Here is an 18,621-nt window from a genome sequence, read left to right as displayed (position 1 = left end):
TAGCATAAATATGAAACTAGTACAGACATATACATTTGACATATTGTACAGGTTATGAAAATCAGCAAATACAGCTATTACATATTAGTTCACAGGGCCACATATATAGTATTTGGAAAATGCTGTGTTTTACTGAACTGTTAAATAGTTTTCTGCCAGTGGTGTCTCAGCTTTTCCAGGGCATCCATGCAAAGCAATGCCAGCCTTTTCTTTCCACAGATTCTATCCTGACCTAGAGTGGTCTAGAAGCAGGAAAGGTAAGTTTGATTTTGCCTGAAGATAATTTAAAAAATATCAGCTTTAGCTTGTAATGAATATAATATGTGTAAAACTGTATGGCCTGTAATTTTTTTTCTGCCAAAATGAAAAAGCTGTAAAACCAAGTTAGATGTATAGATATCACTCCTTAAATCTGTATTCTGAAAGTTCTCTGTAGCTGTCTCTTGACAATCTTGGGATGTACCTTCGAAGTTATGTATCCAAACTTTCTAAAATATAAACTGAAAATCTAACTGAGGGAGATCATGAGTAATTTGATGTGGTGTTGTACTGCAAGCCATTGGAAAGAGTAAAGGTGGAAGTGAATTCTGGGAAGGATTATGTATAGTGAGTCAAGCTGCAAGATTCTGGATAGAATTCCTTTGGGAAAACTATGAAGAGGAAATAGCAGTAGCCAATCCAGGAAATAATGTAAACTTTTGGCTACATTTCAATTCCTTTGTCTCCCTTCTTCCACCAACATACACTCTTACCCTGGCAGTCTTCTATGTCACAAAAGAGATTTCTTTATGTGAAATCAGATAATCATTATTAGTGAAAAAGCTACCATAAATTTGGGACCAAAAATGCATAAATCATAGCATTATTTTATGAGTTATAAAGTGAAGCTTTGTAGAAAGAATTTTATTATCATTATTGATTAGTTTTTTAACCATAAATCCGAATTCAGCCAATAGATATTTTGAGTTGATGGCATTTCATGGGATAAAAAAAAATTATAGCAAATGACTATTACAGAGATTTAGAAGAAAGATACAGACCTGGATGCCATCATCATTATAGTGAAATCTGTACAAGAGCTAGAAAAAAGAGGGAAGTATAAATGCAGAAAAAAAAATGCAGTGAAGAAAATACTGTAATAAGTATGTGTGCATGTATGTAAGATTTACTTGCTTTTGGAAATAAATTCTTAGTAGAAGATAAATAAGAAATTCAGTGCTGGCTGAGCTGGCAGCTGATGATCAAAGTGTTGAGTGCCAGATGACCTAGTTGAATCACAAAAAGAGGAAAACTACCTCCCCCCAGAAATATATATTTCCCAAAGATTAGTACTTGTGATAAGAGTGAAAAATCAGATAGATTTTTTAATGTGATTCAGCTGTTATCAAATAGGTGACAGATGTGAACTTGTAAGACATTTTGAGTGAAACAGTAGAGGATAGTGCCAATACTGTCTCAAATGGAAGATACTTAGAAGTGTTAACACAGAGAAAACTTTCTGACTCAAAGTAAAATTTGAGGAAAAAGTTGTGAGAAGAGGTAGATATGGATACTAAAAATTTCAAGTGAGTGTGATGTAATGTAATACATACATTGTTGGCTTTGCACCAGGAACTTCACTTGAAATTGGCCCTAAATTGCATCTTGAGGTGAAGTGGTGTGACCAGAAACTGAGAATTCTGATGAGATGTCTTTAGAGAGGGGCAGAAATATTTACATTTTCTCTTTTAAGGTCATTTTCATAAATTAAGGAAGCAATACAATTTTGAAGAAATTCTGAATTTCATATGTCATCCTCCATGAAAATGGGTGCTGCTTGCCCTTACTAATACAATATATACTGGTGTGGTTTTCATCCTTTTAGGGTCTTTCCAGTTTTTAAGGATGTGACATTTTAGTCTCAGGAAACAAGAACGGAGTGTGTGACTATTGAATATTCCCCTGCTTCATTTAACGTAGCAAAAACACAACAGAAAATGTCATATGAAAAAACTGTTGCACATCTTGGCTCATTTCTTGACATCATTTCTACTTAGGGTTTATTAAATTAAAAGAATGCATATTTCAGTTATCTTACAGAGTACAGGGCAAGTTTCTTCCTGACTCTCGTGTAATTAGTCTATTCCAAAGCACTTCATTTGATTTCTTTTTTATGACTGTTATCTATTCTATTGGCAATTTTGTATGGCAAGAACCACTGTTATATGGGTTATTAAATCAAGGTACTGTTTGGAATCGCTACAAAAAGCATCAGAGTAAAAGGTAGAAAGTATATATTAAAACAGTTCTTTGGGATTTTTTGCTCGAAATTCCAAAATGAGAAACTAAATATTTTTTCCCAGAGAACAAGAATTAAATTGCTGAGAACAATAATTTAGAAAAAAACCCAATTTCATAAAGATTGGTTTTAGAAATGCTGAGTATGGTATTGGAAACCATCTTCTTTACAAGCTTTATTGTTACCTCTACCTTTAGTATTTATATGCAATTGTTCTAGACAATAAACAGAATTGCATTTAAAAATTCTATGGTGCAAAATCTCGATAGCACAAAGCTGTTCATTCCATGGCAGTCAGTCAGCCAGTCCAAGCAGATCCTCTGCTCATCCCAGATTCTTTCTCTCAGAGACTGAGAAAAATGCACTGACTACCCCCAATGCTTGCAGATCCTTCCTGCTGCAAATGAAAGCTGTTGGTATCACCACTTTCAAATGAAATACAGGAGAGCAGCAATCCCAATTTGTGTGCTTTTTTTCAATAAAGTATTTTAAAAGCTAGAAAAATAATAAATGTAAATCTAGAAATTGGAGAAGAAAAAAACAGATTATTTGGAGTGGCCTTAATATCGTGAAGGTTTTTTCAGATACCGACAGATCCTCTGGGAATAATTTTTTCTTTAGAAGGATATATTACTTCCTTTCATTCTCTGAAAGGAAGGAAAGAAAAGATAACTCTTCAAAGGAAAAAGTGAAGCAGACCTTTGAGAATAGAATGTTTGATATAAGAACATTAGTGCATTAGTATGTAAAATGTTGGATTTTTCATCTTCTGTCTCAAGGTCTTTTAAAAAGAAAAGAAAGCCAAGGCACCCTTTTGAAATAGGACAAAAAGGATGTAAAGCTCTACCTTTTCCTGGCAGAACTCACAATTCAGACCATATAGGATTATTAGATTTTTCAAACCATTCTTAAATCTGTATACTATTTATACTGAAATCCCCAAATCCAGTTACTAACTCTGAATACTGAACATTGTGTTGACAGTTGATTTTTTACAGCAACATTTTTCAGCATAAGCTGTTTAAAAATTAAGCTCTTGTGAGAGTGAATAGTTAATTGGCATAATAGTTATAGTAATAGTAGCAGTAATAATAATAATAATAATAATAATAATAATAATAATAATAATAATAATAATGTTCAAGGGAAATTAATTTATGTGGACAGGCCACCAAGATGATTAGAGAGATGCAGCACCTCCTCTATGAGAAAAGGCTGATAGAATTGGGGTTGTTCTGCCTGCAAAAGAGAAGGTTCTGGGCTGATCTAATGGCAGTCTTTCAGTACCTGAAGGGAGCCTACAAGAAATAATGGAGAAAGACTATTTACAAGAACCTGGAGTGACAGAACAAGGGGGAATGGCTTCAAACTGGCAGAGAGACTGGATATTAGGAAGGAATTCTTTACTGTGAGGGTGGTGAGGTCCTGGCACAGGCTGCCCAGAGAAGTTGTGGATATCCCATCCCTGGAAGTGTTCAAGGCCAGGCTGGATGGGGCTCTGAGCAACCTGGGATAGTGAGAAATATCCCTGCCTACAGCAAGAGGTTGTAACCAGATGATCTTTAAAGTCTCTTCCAACCCAAACCATTCCATGTTTCTATGATATAAACTTACCTGTCTGTTTCCTTTTTAGTTCTGTGGACTTCTTAACTTCATCTGTAACTTCAGATACATTGCAGGGAACACATGATTCTGAAGAACATCCTTTGAGCTCACACAGTTCTGTCAGCAGATGGCATGTTTTAAAAAATGATATGAAAGCTATAAAGCTTTTTGCCTAGGACTATTTTAATGATAGTGCAAATGGTTACAGAGTTTACAAAAGATGCCTGCAAATTTGGAAGATAACCCAGTTACAGGGAAATATCCCTGTTCTTCCAAAATGGGAAATGCAGTGAAGTGAAGAGGAAGCTCTTCCAGCACTCAGGTGCTGGAGGTCACTTGGAAGGGCAAAGCCATTGTCTTCTGTGCAAGCTCTAAAACCATTTCTCTTCATTCTTCAAGGGTGAAGCCCTCTCATGGGCTGCTGCTGTGTTCAGAATGATGAAATCCACCCCTCTCATTTTATCAATAAGTGTGTGAGGTTGCTTTTCCATGCACTTCTCTTTCATACACTTATAAAGACAGATTGGAGGAAATAACTGATCTCTACCAAAGGGTGTTATTAGTGAGGTTTGACCTCACTTCTGCACCAGCGTGGTGAATCATTTAAGAAAGGTGCAAGGTTTTTTTTCTCCCTCTACCCTGATAATTCATTAAGAAGCAAATTTAGGAGGAGCAACATTTAGGTGCCCCTGGTTTATAAGGGCAACAGAAGAAATTATTCATCCATATGTAAAAGAACTCTAACCTGGTTTGGGATTAGCCTTTTTTCTCATTTTCAGTAGAGACACAGGAAAGGAAAAATTCCCTGCACTTTTAAAGTTAACATTTGAGAACCTCTCTCTCTCAACACAAATGCAGAAGATGTTGCATGTTGCATGCTAGGATTAAAGAAAGAAACCTTGTAGTTCACCCAAAGTAATGATGTTAATCAGATAAAGCCATGTAATTAAATTATCTGTGAGTTTCCAAAGAATTGTTAAAAGAAATGCAGTACTTCTAAACAGAATTTTTGGAATCAGCTGTCCTGAGAAAGCAGTTTACTAAAATAAAGATGAGACTTTTTTTTTTGCTTAGAGAAAGCTGCTGTCTTTCAGGTGTAGTTTCTTGATTCTTATACAGGGAAATTCTTACTACTTCTTTTACCTTATAAAGCTCCCGAGAAGGTTTTAGTTTCTTGCACGAAAATTTCCAGCAGAGGGAGCTTTACTATTACATTTAGTAAAAAGAAGAGGTTTACTCAATATTTTTCATCTACAATTTAAAAATAATGTGAGACCATTGGGCTTTTTTTTTTTTTTTAATGATGTGAATTCATGACATTTTAGTATGGAACAATTTATAAAGAACAGAAAGGAAAACACTTTCCTAGAAAGAACATTTCCATATGTAGTGTTACTATTTCATCACAGTTCCTTTGAAATTGGAAAGTTCTTTTAACTTAATATGGAATTTTTTATGTTAATTCATAGTCTTTCCCATTTTTTTATAAAGATTTTTAAAGTGCTTTAATTAGAATTTCTCTCACTTTCCCTTTGTTGCCTACATGCAAAAGAAAAAGGAGCAGGAAACAAAATTTTAGGAAAACTTCTCCTTTTCTTCTCAAAAAACTTCTCTGTTCAAGCATGACCTCACCAAGATTTCCAAGCTTCACAATCTTCCCCTGTTGTGATGGAGTGCCAGGGATGGACACAGCAAGAGTCTTTATTGCTTTGGAAAAGCTCTTATTCTTTTTCCTGGCACAGACAGTCCATTAAACAGACAAAATATAAATGTGGAAAGATGATTACTCTGTCACAAGATAACACAATTATAGTGTTCTCTGTATTTATTGCAGGGCTTATTTGGTAGCTGAACAGAATACTGAAACCTATTTTGTTACTGTTCCAGGCTCTTCTTACATACAAATTATGAGGTCCTGTCTATTAAATTTAAGGTCATACAATGTTCATGGAGCTAACAAGAAATTAGGATGAGGCTACTGTGAAAATGCATATATGTGTATAAACATTGTGGTCTTGAATTGATTGCAGTATACAGTAGTCCCATACATTGGTTTAGCTTTGCTTTGTGTACATATGATCACTGGATTATTTTGCATTTATGTTAGAAAATATATTGTACACTGAACCATTTAAAAATCTTTCCTGAAGTTTAGTGCTTCAATTCCTGTTGGTTTTTTTTGTTGTTGTATATTAATAATTGATAAATGTAACTGATTAGTTGGCACATTTATTTAATTGATTAAACATTTTTATGATGTTTATGTCATTGGTCTTCCATTTGGCAAATAGAACTTAGGTTATTATATAAATAAATACATAAATCAATATATGTATCAGCATATTTGTTGTTAACTTTGCCTGTATAATTTCAGAGACAGGTGTTTATACTTTTGGACTTGGACAATACGGACAGCTGGGACACGGAACTCTTGTGTTTGAAAGTTCAGTACCAAAGCCTGTGAAACACTTGAAGAGGCATAAAATATGTAACATTGCATGTGGGGAAAATCACTCTGCTGTGATAGCAGGTATGGGAGTGCAAAATTTTGGAACCACCTCTAGAAACTCTCTATTATACTGTAAAAGCTTTCCTTGTACAATGAGCAGTAGCAGACATATCCATTACTGGTTCTAAAGGTGAAATGAGCCAGTGAGAAAGGTGAATTTGATAGGAATTTCTGACTCAGCCATGCCATGCATAACTGTATCTCCTGGGGGATTATAACCTCCTAATCATGTCTTGCTAACAAATATTCTTATTTAGAAGCCTTTGTTTTTCTGTACAGTTTAAATCTTACTGTTTTGTTGGGGCATTTTTTTTTCAAATTTTCTAGACCAACTTATCAGTCAGTCTGAAAAAATGCATGTTTTTAAATAATACTCATCTTTGAAGACCTAAAAATAATTGTTCAGGTTTTGCTTTTGGAAGGGAAATATTTTTTTTTTTCACTGCTTGCTACTTTGCTTGTAATGGTTCTGCCCTGGTTTTGTATTGAGTCTTTGTTTTAACATCCTTTTTATTCCCATATGCAGAGAATGGCCTCATGTTTACTTTTGGAGATGGACGACACGGCAAGTTAGGATTTGGGGAAGAGAGTTTTACAAATCTCTTTGATCCCACTCTGTGTTACAATTTCTTGAAGTTCACAGTCCTTTTGGTAAAACGTTCCTTCATTCTTTTCAGACACTAAGATATTTATCTTTATATGAAACACATTATTAATGAGAGATGAAATTATTTCTTTCTATAACATTTAAATAGTGGACAACACAAACTGAAGGAAAGAGGAAATATATTCTTAGCACAGACTTCATTTAGTTTAGAGTGTCTTTGACTTGGACTACACATAGAGATTGCTCTTTAGGGTTTTATTCAGTACTCTTGTGCCATGGTGTTTTGTTCTTTAGAGCTGTGGTAGCCTATAAATGGTATTGTTTTTTGCTCTTGGATGATTGGAAGTATTGGGAAATTTGTATCTTTTCTGAGAACACCAGACAGTCATCTTCTCAATTTTGGCAGTTTTTTACAGTAGGATACCTTTAAATCTTAAGAATATTTGAGGTGTTGGAGTTTTTTTAATCCGAACTGGACAAGAAACCAGGAGTAGTCTTTTCTTTTGAGAATTGTGCAAGGGAAGTTTCTTCATCTGCTTTTTGAGGTGCAGAAGAAATAAATGTCACAGAATTTTCAACATCAAAAATGCTAACATGACTCAGGATTGAACAAAATTTGGGACAAAAATCTATTGATCACTTCTGTTTGTTTATGGAATTACAGATGAAGGAAGTTTTATTGGAAGCAGTGAGTGTTTTAAAACTTAAAAAGTTTTCCTATATTTAGGTAATAATATTGTGTGTACTGGAGGGTGTAGAATTTGTTTTACTTTTTGCTGATTTTGTGATAAAACATTTAGGTTTGAGTCACTGAAACCATCAGTATTGCTCTCATTTGACTTGTATCAAGATAATTAGCTAAAATCTCTTAAAAATTAATAGAAATAGCTTAGCTATCTTCTATATCAGAAATTTGGTAGACCTGTCTTTTTTTCTGTTCAATACAAATATGTTGTATTTCACTAATTAGAAGTGAATATAAATCACTAGTCATTAATAAACATAAGTACTTTTACCTTGCTGGTGTAATTAGGAACTAAATTTGAAGCCATTTGAGATGTCTTACTTTTGATACATTTCTTCTTATCATCTAAGCCCCTAGAGATAATTGTAACAAAAGTGCATCCTTGCTACTTGCAAGTGAAGTAATCAGACCTTTTCTTGACCTGCAGGTTGCTTGTGGGGGTTGTCACATGCTGGTTTTTGCTGCTCCAAGACCCAAAGGATCGGAGGTTATCTTGGAAGATTTATATGAGCCTCGTTTGACTGCTACTCTCCCTAAGATGAGTGGGGACTTTGTACTAGCAAACACTTTGCAATTATCAGCAGCACGAATACGACGTCGAGAGAGGGTAAGTTCACAGATATTTGGAGTTGTCATACTTCTTTCAGGAAACAAAATCACTTTTAAAGCAAAAATCACAGCATATACCAAGCAGTTAAATGTATCTTCTTAAATTGTTTAATTTTAATGTATAATATGAAAAATATATTGATGCTGGACAAAAAAAAAATTAGGTATTGGTCAGATTTTGCTTCTTTACTTCTGTGAAAGAGATTCAAATTGAGTTCGTAATTTTTTTGCGCTAAAATGTAGGACCTGTTTCTCTGTGTTTGTTAAACTACCTTAGAAATAATTTTTAAAAAATAGTAAGAACATGATTCTTTTACTGTTCCCTTTATGTTCTTGAATATATTAAACATTTTCATAGTTTATAAAATATCAAAGGAGAATATTAGATGTAGTTACTTAAAATATTACTTTCTGCTCTTCTATATCTATTACACATTTCATGTGATTTCCTAAACAGAACAATGAATTAGATCATTTCACTTACCTGTCTGAGAGCTAACTCTACCAAAACCTGAATTTATTCTGTAAAAATGTATCATTGTTGTGGATTAAATACCTTGATGTTATTTGAGATACTAGTTTTTCACTTTTAATAATAAAAAATGTTCTTTTTCTCCTTTGTTCATATTTTAGGATTGCTTGAAATCATTGCATGGAGATGATCCTAAAAATCCCACTATGTACCTGCCCACTTTCTAGGACTATAAATAATTAAAATTTTAAAGATATTAGTTTCTGATTATTAAGTTGCAACACTGTATCCCCAGCTAAAAGCAAATACCACTGATAAGTATGAGAAATTGCTTACATTTTGTTCTTCTACCCTTTTTCTCAATCTATTGTTTTTCAATCTTCTAAAGGAAAGGTCCCCAGAGCAGTTTGTTAGAATGGCACGAACTCTGCCTCCAATGGGGGAAAGCTTCTTAAGATCTTCACTGCCTGTGGCAAGCAACACCAGCCCATTTTGGTTTTCTGCAACAAGTCATCCTAAATCTGAATCTCTGAGGGATGGAGACCATGAAAAAGGTGAAGTGTCCCCACATCTTGCTGCTGTTTTTCTGATAATTTCTCATGATTCATAAACAAATGTTCCATTTGAACCTGAAAAAAGATTCTGGTTCAGTCCTACCTCAGCAGGGTCTGGCAGCATACAGACATGAAAGCTGAGAAATCTAGACAAAAGTTGCCTCACACTGCTTATGTTTGCAAAATAAGTTTGAAGATTTAAGGGAGGCTTGAGTGAAAGAGAAGCAACTAATTAATTGTACCTGTGCTTCCTTAAGCCTTTAGAAATAAGATTTCACAAAAATACTGTAAGAATATTAACTACTTACTTTGTTTTCACAAAAAAAAAAAAAAGAAAAAGGAATTGCAGACAAAAAAAGTTAGGGACAGTCTTAAATATATAGGTAAGCCTACAAGGAACTTGGATAAGAAAAGATAAGAAAAGAGGTCTACTAATTCTTACAGGACCTTTCTTCTTCACTTAGAAATGCAAAACTACTCTTCACTCTTTGTTATCTATGATAATAAGGATTTATAATATTCTAGCTAATGGAAAAGTCTGGATAATCATAATACAGCACTGGACTTCGGCACAGATTCTCTAGAGCAGTTCTGGACTTATCTGGGTTTGTGGGCATGTGTGATTTCCTGGGAAGAACAATGCTGAAGACTTCAGAATGCAGAGCTTCTGTGTAATAGTCAGCTCAGATTCACTAGACAGACAAATCTAATTTGAAAATAATAAATCCATAGAATGAAAATCATTATTTTAAATTGTGCCAGCATGTCCATTAGCATTTCTGGTTCCAGGAAACCAATGCACTGAAATTTGAATTTCCTTTAGAGTCTTCTTAGGTCTAAAACCTCATGTCTTGTGCTGTACGAAATGGTCATGGACCTGATGAGCTTAATGATGCAGGGACATTTTTATAATGCTGCATTAAACTCTCTGTCTCTCCATCCATTACATAGATAATGTGCAATGGAGATAACATGACTGCTACTGATTTGGTCTAATTGTTACACTATTATTCAAGAGATTATCCAAAAGAATCTTTGTCCCAGGTAATATTTAGTCTTTAGTCTGAAAGACTGCAGAAATGGTCAGAGATCTACAGTGCACTGAGACCAGATTGCTGAGCTTCCTCTGTTTTTAATGATGAAATGAGATGAAAGTGTTTCTGCTGTGTCTTGGGCTGGAGGAACGAAGATTTTGAGGACTTCAGCTCTATGTTAGTAAAATAGGAATAATCTCTATTTTTTAAGAGTGGGGTGTTCTGTTTGCTATACAGTGCTTGTTCCTATGACATTTGTTCTTTTCCCCCGATTTTACCTTGTAGAAAATAATCATCAAAAAGATAAACATGGTGAAGTTTCTTCAGAACAAGATTCAGATAATGAAAATATTGACAGAAACCTTGGGGATACAAGTGACATTCTAAATATGGTAATATATTCCAATAATGGATCTGTAATTCAGTCATTTTTTGCGGGAGGGAGACAAGCTAAATTGTGTTTCAGTTGCTAATACAGAATTCCTGACTAGTCCAGAACATCATATGTGACACCGAAACGTACTGACACACTATTAAATGAGCATGCATTTTATATAATCATTACCCAATGCCAAAATATGTTTTAATTTTCCAAGTAATATTGTGGTATAAGATTGAAGAAGTCCGAGTAGTGCAGTGCCTCCCCATGCTTTAGCTCTGGAAACCAGAAAAAAAAGGAAAAAGGATGCTGGAGGCCACATGGTGATCTCTATCTCTGACCTTGCTTTTCTTGATGACTTCCAACAGAGAATTGCAGGAAATGAAGCAGAAGAGCATTTTTCTTGTTTTGAGAAGAGGTTTTTTAATACAGGTGGATCATATTAAAGGGAAGGCCAAAATCCAGACATTTTGATTATTTGGTGAACCCCCAGCTTGTTCCTACATATTTCTTTTATTTAAAAAACGTGTTCACCTTATCACTTGTACAACTTTCCAAAACATTTTACTCTCTTGGCAGAAAGGAGCGTATCCTGGCCTTAATGCAGCCACAGTTATGCTGTAAGGATTGAACATCTTACAGGAATTATATTTGTTTGCATTTAAAAGTACTTAGTAATTTAACAGGCTGTTTGTGCATGCCATTTATTTAACGTTATAAAACTTTATTTTGATTTACAAGAAAAAAATGTGATCAGACCCAATGCACATCATGGCCTTTATTAATCCACTGAAGCATTATTTACATGTTGCACACTTGATGTGATAGACTTCCTTCTCCTTTTCAGTTTTATATCTATCGTGAATCAATTTTAAAACATTTAAAAAGATTTAAACATAAATTTGAAAAAAAAAGCCCATCAGGCAGACTTGTCAAAAAATACAAAATAAATGGTTGCTCTTCTTGGATCTGAATGAAAACAGTCTGTTACAGCATAGTTTTTATCAAGTTTCTAGACTGTGGCAACATACCTCTTATTGACACATGTGACAAGAAGAAGAAAAACCTTCAATGTCATATTGATGATACAAATTATTGGGAGTCTGAAACGAGAACTGTCCATGCTCACTGTGTCGAAAAAGAATATAGTGGTCAAACCATGAGCAGTTAACAATCAGCAGCAGACACTTTGGAATATATGGCAAGAGATGAGCAAAATTTCATTATATATTCCCACCTAGTAGTAATCTATGTTGCCTCTTGGGTTCTTGCTTTATGTGGAAGAGACAAAGGCATTAGATTCCAAGGAAAATTTCTGCTGTCTAATGTTTTTTGAAGATGTTTCTTTCAAGGCCATGGTACCAAACTGGATGTTGAGTTGAAGGTTGTGATGATAAGGGAGTAAAGTTGTGTTTGTAACCTTCCAGTGAGTGGAAGGTGGATCTCAAATGTGCCTGTGGGCTCTAAGAAAGGTCAGGGTAGTGTTAGGTGTTGACATTTGTTCACCACTCTCTGTATAAGCAGCAAATGAGGGAGTGGAAGTGAAATAGATGAGCTGAATGATCATACAGGTTTGTCTCACCCTGACAGTGCAATAATATTAAAATGTTCATAAAATAGCTCTGTTTAGTAGAATTGGGCTTTGATGCTGCTTTCCCTATTAAATACATTTATTTTTTTTAATAGAGATCTTACTTTTTGCAGACACATGCAATGAAGTTGAATCCTGGTGACTGGACCTTAAAATTATCACCACTCCAGAAACAGAAGGTACTGTAACTAATTACATATTTGTATATTGATACTGATGTTTTAAAAATCTGCAATTCTTGTATTGTCCTAGTACTTCATTATTTTGCTCTGAGTTTTTAAAAAGGCAAATTTTACAGAACTCCTCTTGCTAATTTTCTGAGTATCCATGAGCTAAAATTCTAAGAAGCTGCATGAAGGCAGAGAGAATTTGGGCAGGCACCAGGAACTCCACATATCCAGTGCACTTTGGGATGACTGTTTAATATTTCACCAGTTTAAGAAGCAAGATACTATCATATACACCTTGTGACTTCAAGTGATAACATACATTTCTACTGGTTTGTTGCTAAGAAAATATTTTGGGACACAGTGTAAATAAAGATTTTATTTACAGATATTCAGCATTAAGTATATCTAAAGGAGCAATAATACCGGTATTAATGATGAAATTAAAGTATCTTGTAATTCCTTCCTATTTCAGTCCTAAAGTGGTCCCAGCTTTTCAGCACTTTATTATATTTCGTTAAATTTTTATTTTAGATTTTTAAAGTTATTATTCATAATTTGTTAAATAAGTATAAAATTTAAAGCAGAAGGACAACATATTTTCAAATTTCTTAGAAAGGGCATACCAGTGAGCACATCATAAGATTTCCAAAGGAGGAAGATATAAGAGAACTGCATTAATTTCCTTCTGCTTGCACAGCCTCATGCATTGCCCCTGCTCTGGTTTATGGGATGTGTTACTGGCAATTCTTACTGCATTTCCTTGGACAGTGAGAAAGGTGTAGCACTACACTGGTCATTAACAGGATGTTACATTCTTCTAGTATGTGCACTTGCAAATTCATTTCATGTGTACTATTCTACCTTTTATGCTGTCTTTTAATCCCCTCACAAATTGTTTCTTTTCTTGCTCAGATGCTTTTGTAACATTTTTCTTTCGCTGTCATTTGTCTTTAATGCTTTTTTTTCTTTCTTTTTAATTTTCTGCTTCTCATGTGGAATAGAAGAACAATAAAAATGTGAAACTGAAAAGAGATGGTAAGGGTGGGCTGAAAAACAAGGATTCTGATTTCACAAAGGAGGGCTCAACGTTAGAGTCTGGCTCTTCACAAAAGCAGTCCTCACTTTCAAAGTCACCTGGACAAGATTTAGAGAAGAGTAGTGCCTTTGTAGGGAAGCCTGTGGCCAGAAAAAGTATAAAGAAGGGTAAATCTGAGCATGCACAATGTGATGCTACATTGAAAAGTGGTGCTCCAGAAATTACTGAGGACAAAAATATATTAGTGAAAAGGGAAAAAGAGTGTGTGGAAAATCTTGAATTTTTCAGAGAGGATGCAGCATATAATCTTCCCACTGAAAATCAAATTCTGACTAAAACAATAAATTCTTCCAATAAAAAGCCAAAAGCTGTTAAATCTAAGCAATCCCTTAAAATAGAGGTACTTCCTTCTGCTCCCAGGGATCAGCCCCAGACTGATTCATTAATTGTACAAGAATACAGTCCTGTTAAAAAGCAAAGAAGTCAAAAAACAACAGAAAGTCAAAACAAAATAAAGGATGGTGTTGAAAAATCTGACAAGTGTGAAAGAATAAATGTCATAGGAGAAGAAAGTAGTGCAGAACAGAAGGAGCTTAAAAAAAAGCATCAGATTTTGAAACAAATATCTGTAACTTCGTCATCATCTTCAGCTGAGGAAAGTATGAATGGTCTCCAAAAATATATACTTAAGGAAGAGGTCTGCTATGAACACAGAATTGTCCAGAGGTCAAGGACAACAGTGACACATCTGCACTTAGAAAAAGACAATGAGATTGAGGAGATGCAAGCTACAAACAATGAGAAAGAATGTGTAGAACAGACTGAAGTAAAAAGCCTGAATGAGGAAGAAACAAGCTCTGATGCTACATCTGATGCAGACAGGCCATTAGAAATTAAGAATGAGGAGGAATCTGATCAGGAGCAGGAGAGTGAAGGCAGTGAAAAGGATGCAAGTGAAAAAGAAAAACTGGATGAAACAATTGACAGTGAAGGTAAACTAGGGGAGGAAGAAGAGAGTGAAGTTAAAAAAGATAGAGATGAAATTTCAGTAGAAAAAGATGAAGAGGAAAATGATAATGAGGAAGAAAATGAAAGAGAGGAATCCCAGGCTGAAAGAGACAGTGGGAATGAGGGTGCAGAGGAGACTGAGGAACTCAATCAGCAAGATGGCAAAGATCAAGGAGATGAGCAAGGCAGGTTGATGGAGGAAGAAGAAATGGTGAGTGAGGGAGAGAAGGACGATATGGAGAAGTATGAGAAAGAGGAAGGCACTGAAAAAGTAAAAGAGGAACAGGTTAGAAGTGAGGTAAGAGATGAAAGTGAGGAAGAAGGGGAAGATGGAGAGGGAGAGGAAGGAAAAGAGGCAGAGGCAGAAGAGGAAGGAGAAGATGAAAAGGAAGATGAAGAAGAAAACAAAGAAAGGGAGAATGTAAAAGACAAAGAGGGTGAAGAGGAGGATTTTGGAGACTCATTGGCAGGGAGAGAAGAAGAAGTATCTGAAGAAGAACAGGATAAGGAAGAGGCAAATACAAAAACTAAGGAAGTGGGTAAGGATGGAGTGGAAGAAGGAGAAGGTGGGGAGGATGCAATGGATGAGGAAAGAGAAGATGAGAAAGAGGAAGAATCAGAGGCCGAAGCAGAAGGGGAGGAGGGGGAAGAAGATGAAAAGGAAGAAGAGGAGGAGGAAAATGAAGGGGAAGATAAAGACAAGGGAGAAGAAGTGGAAGAAGATGAAGGAGCAGGGGAGGAAGAAGAAACTGTTGGAGAAGATGAGGGAGAACAGGGAGTGGAAGAAGAGGAAGATGAGGAGGAGGAAGAAGAAGGAGTGGAAGCAGAGGGAGTGGAAGAAGAGGGAGATGAGGAAACAGTAGAGGAAGAAGAACAGGTAGAGGAGGGAGAAGAGGAAGGAGGAGAAGAAGAAGGAGAAGGGGAAGAGGGGGAAGAAGAGGAAGAAGAAAAAGAGGAAGAGGGGGAAGAGGAAAAAGAGGAAGAGGGGGAAGAGGAAAAAGGGGAAGAGGGTGAGGAGGAAGAAGAAGAGGAAGAGGGGGAAGAAGAAAAAGAGGAAGAGGGTAAGGAGGAAGAAGAAGAAGAAGAGGGGGTAGAAGAAAAAGGGGAAGAGGGTAAGGAGGAAGAAGAAGGAGAAGAGGGTGAGGGGGGAGAAGGTGAAGGGGAAGAAGGAGATGAGGAGGAAGGGGATGTAGAAGAGGAGGAAGAAGAAGATGAGGGTGAGGAGGAAGGAGAGGAAGAGGAAAAAGCAAAAGATAAAAGGAAAAATTATAGTAGTAAACTTCCAGAAAAGAAAAGCAAACCCAGGAAGCCAGAAAAGACAGAACGTACTGCTTTACCAAACAGCTCTAAACAAAACATGAAATCCAAACGTCACGTAGCAAATGGCTTACATAATTCAGAACAATTTTGGAACAATGTGCTACCTCATTATTTAACACTAAAGTAGCATAGACTACTGGAGATGCATTTTAAGCCTATTCAGGAAACAGATTGATTTTTATTACTTAAAAGAAACTTTTCATGGAACCAAAGCATATTATTATGCATATGATATAAGTGCCAATTTCTTGAAAAGACTGAAGAAAATGTTTAGATTTAGTATACTCTTATGAGAGAAATCATACTTTACTGATACAATCATTTTCACAATCATGTTTATCATGTATGATATATAAAAAAATTAATTGCTGAGGAGGTAGACTGTGTTTGCCTCTTAAAGTCTAATGTCACGCTGACAAATGAATTATACATTGTAACACTGTAATCTTTGCCTTTGAATCAGCAATACACCAATTTTAGTTGCAGGACAGTTTACTTGATAATGTGCCTTACATGAATGGAGTTTCAGTAAATTAGCAAATTTACCTATTTTTAAATGTTGGTATCACTCCGTAATTTATTCCCCCTACTTGTATTCTGTTCCTACATTGGTAAAATGTTCAAGTACTTAAAGAAAGGACAAGTTGCCAAATTTACATGGGTCAGTGGATGGGAGGTAAATGGAAATGCAGGCCTGGGTAAGTGATGGCCTGGGACATTTCAAGGCCTTAAGGCTGACTTCTTATTTTGCTGTCAGCACAAAATTCTGTGCAAAAAGACACAGAGAGATCTCAGAATCTGGCCTAGATTACATTAGAGTTCAGGGATAATTTTTGTATATCAGACTTGGTGATTAGATAGAACTAAGAATTTGAAATAGACACCTCTAAAACATTTTTATTTGTTTATATTGTACAATACACAAAAGATTCTGTATCTGCCTACAAAAGACTACATTACATTAGTCCTCTAACTCTGAGGTACTCCAGGAGGGGGAATATATGTTTTCAGGATCAGAGCCAAAGATTCTCCTCATTGGAGGTTTCTGGTTTTCCCTCCTAAAAAATCCTATCTGTAATCTCCAAAAAGCAGTAAACCAAGAAGCCAGATGGAATAGTAAAGAAAGTGGCAAGTCTGAATTCAGTTTGGAAAAGACAAAGTTAATATTTTAGAGTTTCCTTAAAATATGCAAAAAAATCTTGCAAATTGTTTTTGTAAGATGATGCAACACTCCTTCAACCATTAGAGACTGAACTGGCAAATGAAGAGATAGGGACTCATCATGCAGCACTGTTACTTGAATATTATGCCAATGCATGGTCTGAGGATTTTTTGTAAACAGATCTCAGTATTGACATGCTCTGGAAAAATAGTTATTTAAACCCTACCTGAAAATGAGGAGAGAAGAAGAAAGGAATCAAAATGAGTAAATGTCATTCAATAAAAATGTGAATGGAATCAATATATATGTTGAGATTATGAAACATTTTAATATTTTTTGTAAGATACTGGCATTAAACAATCTTCGACACAATGTCTCCAGAATTTGTTTTCTAAAAAGCCTGTAGTAGATCAGTAGTTTGCCAGTAAATCCTAGTCCAGGTCCAACCTTCCTGCTTCACTCACCCTTTCCATATACTGCATTTGAAGGTAAGATCACTTCGTCACATGCTGTGTCTAACTACAGCAAAAAGTTTCCCTAGACTGTATTTTTGTGCAATTTGTTTCAAACTTTGGAATTCTCTGGAACACATTGTCTTGACATCAGCATGTGTCTTTGGAGCAGGGTAAGTATCCTCATATTCTGTTAAGAGAATGTTTTATCAGTAAATGCCCTTCCCAAGAAATCATCTGTCTAACAATGGAGTGATTGGATGTTTTGCCACTGTGCTGTGTTATCATTGAACTCCTCTGAAAACACTTCCCTTTGAAACTAAGTGGAGCTGTGATGTGTTATTTTGTCTTTCTTAGGAAAGATTAGGATGCTACTGTGATTAAACTTAGAGTAGTACTGAAAACTATTTTTATAGCCCTAAAACTGGGTTTCTTGCATATGGCATCTACTTCTTTGTGGTTCTAGAATTCATTGTGGGAAGAAAACGGCTGTGAAGAACAAAACAGCCCTGTTATTTCTAGTGACAAATATTTCCTAGAGAGAGGGAGAGAGAAAAAAGAGAGCATTTTAAAGCAAGTGATTTCCAATTCCACATAGGAATGGCCCTTCATTTACTGTTTGGTTGCAGCATTTGATGTAAATTCTTAGGCAAATGAGGACTATTTGTTTTATCTCTCTTAACATCTGCTGATATCAGAAAGCTTTCCGAGAGAGTGAAGGAAGCCAGCTTATGGGAATCTCCTCTTCTTTGTTTTGTCTGGATTCATTGATTTGAGAACTGATTTTATGTGGTTTTGCGGAATATTCCTGTGGTAGGGGAAAAGCAGAGCTTTACTCTTCTGCACTTCTGTGGGTTTTCCACAGACTCGTTACATAAATTGTGCTCTGTGCCAGCGTTTCTGGGCTTTGAGGGGATTTTGGAACTCCATTAGCATAACGAATGGAATTTTATTTAGTTTGACTCATTCTGGTTTATAACATTTGCTACTTGTGGTTTTGTGAAAATTCAGTATATCCTTGGTATTTATTATGGCATACAAAGAGATTTATATGCAGTACTGAAGAAACATGGCAGAAATAGTCCTGAGT

At 35.5% G+C, this 18,621-nt stretch overlaps 1 protein-coding gene across 2 annotated transcripts in view; it reads left to right on the top strand.

The window, feature by feature from the left end:
• Window positions 1-17,602, top strand: part of RPGR (retinitis pigmentosa GTPase regulator) — a 40,132-nt gene extending 22,530 nt beyond the window's left edge. The window contains exons 8-14 of one of the 2 annotated variants that reach the window (XM_066177016.1): window positions 6,258-6,413; window positions 6,919-7,043; window positions 8,172-8,351; window positions 9,214-9,379; window positions 10,699-10,805; window positions 12,497-12,562; window positions 13,555-17,602. In XM_066177016.1, coding sequence (XP_066033113.1) covers window positions 6,258-6,413; window positions 6,919-7,043; window positions 8,172-8,351; window positions 9,214-9,379; window positions 10,699-10,805; window positions 12,497-12,562; window positions 13,555-16,044 — 3,290 coding nt within the window. In that variant the 3' untranslated portion in view covers window positions 16,045-17,602. The remainder of the gene's footprint in view (window positions 1-6,257; window positions 6,414-6,918; window positions 7,044-8,171; window positions 8,352-9,213; window positions 9,380-10,698; window positions 10,806-12,496; window positions 12,563-13,554) is intronic. The other variant, XM_066177017.1, reaches the window with a different exon arrangement.
• The last annotated feature ends 1,019 nt before the right edge of the window (window positions 17,603-18,621 follow it).

The sequence above is a fragment of the Chamaea fasciata genome, unplaced genomic scaffold, assembly GCF_029207755.1.
Source record: "Chamaea fasciata isolate MVZ Bird 193981 ecotype frontalis unplaced genomic scaffold, bChaFas1.0.hap1 SCAF_2, whole genome shotgun sequence".
Taxonomy (NCBI): domain Eukaryota; kingdom Metazoa; phylum Chordata; class Aves; order Passeriformes; family Sylviidae; genus Chamaea; species Chamaea fasciata.
Note: the sequence above shows the minus strand (reverse complement) of the source record. Positions and strands in the feature narration are given on the sequence as shown.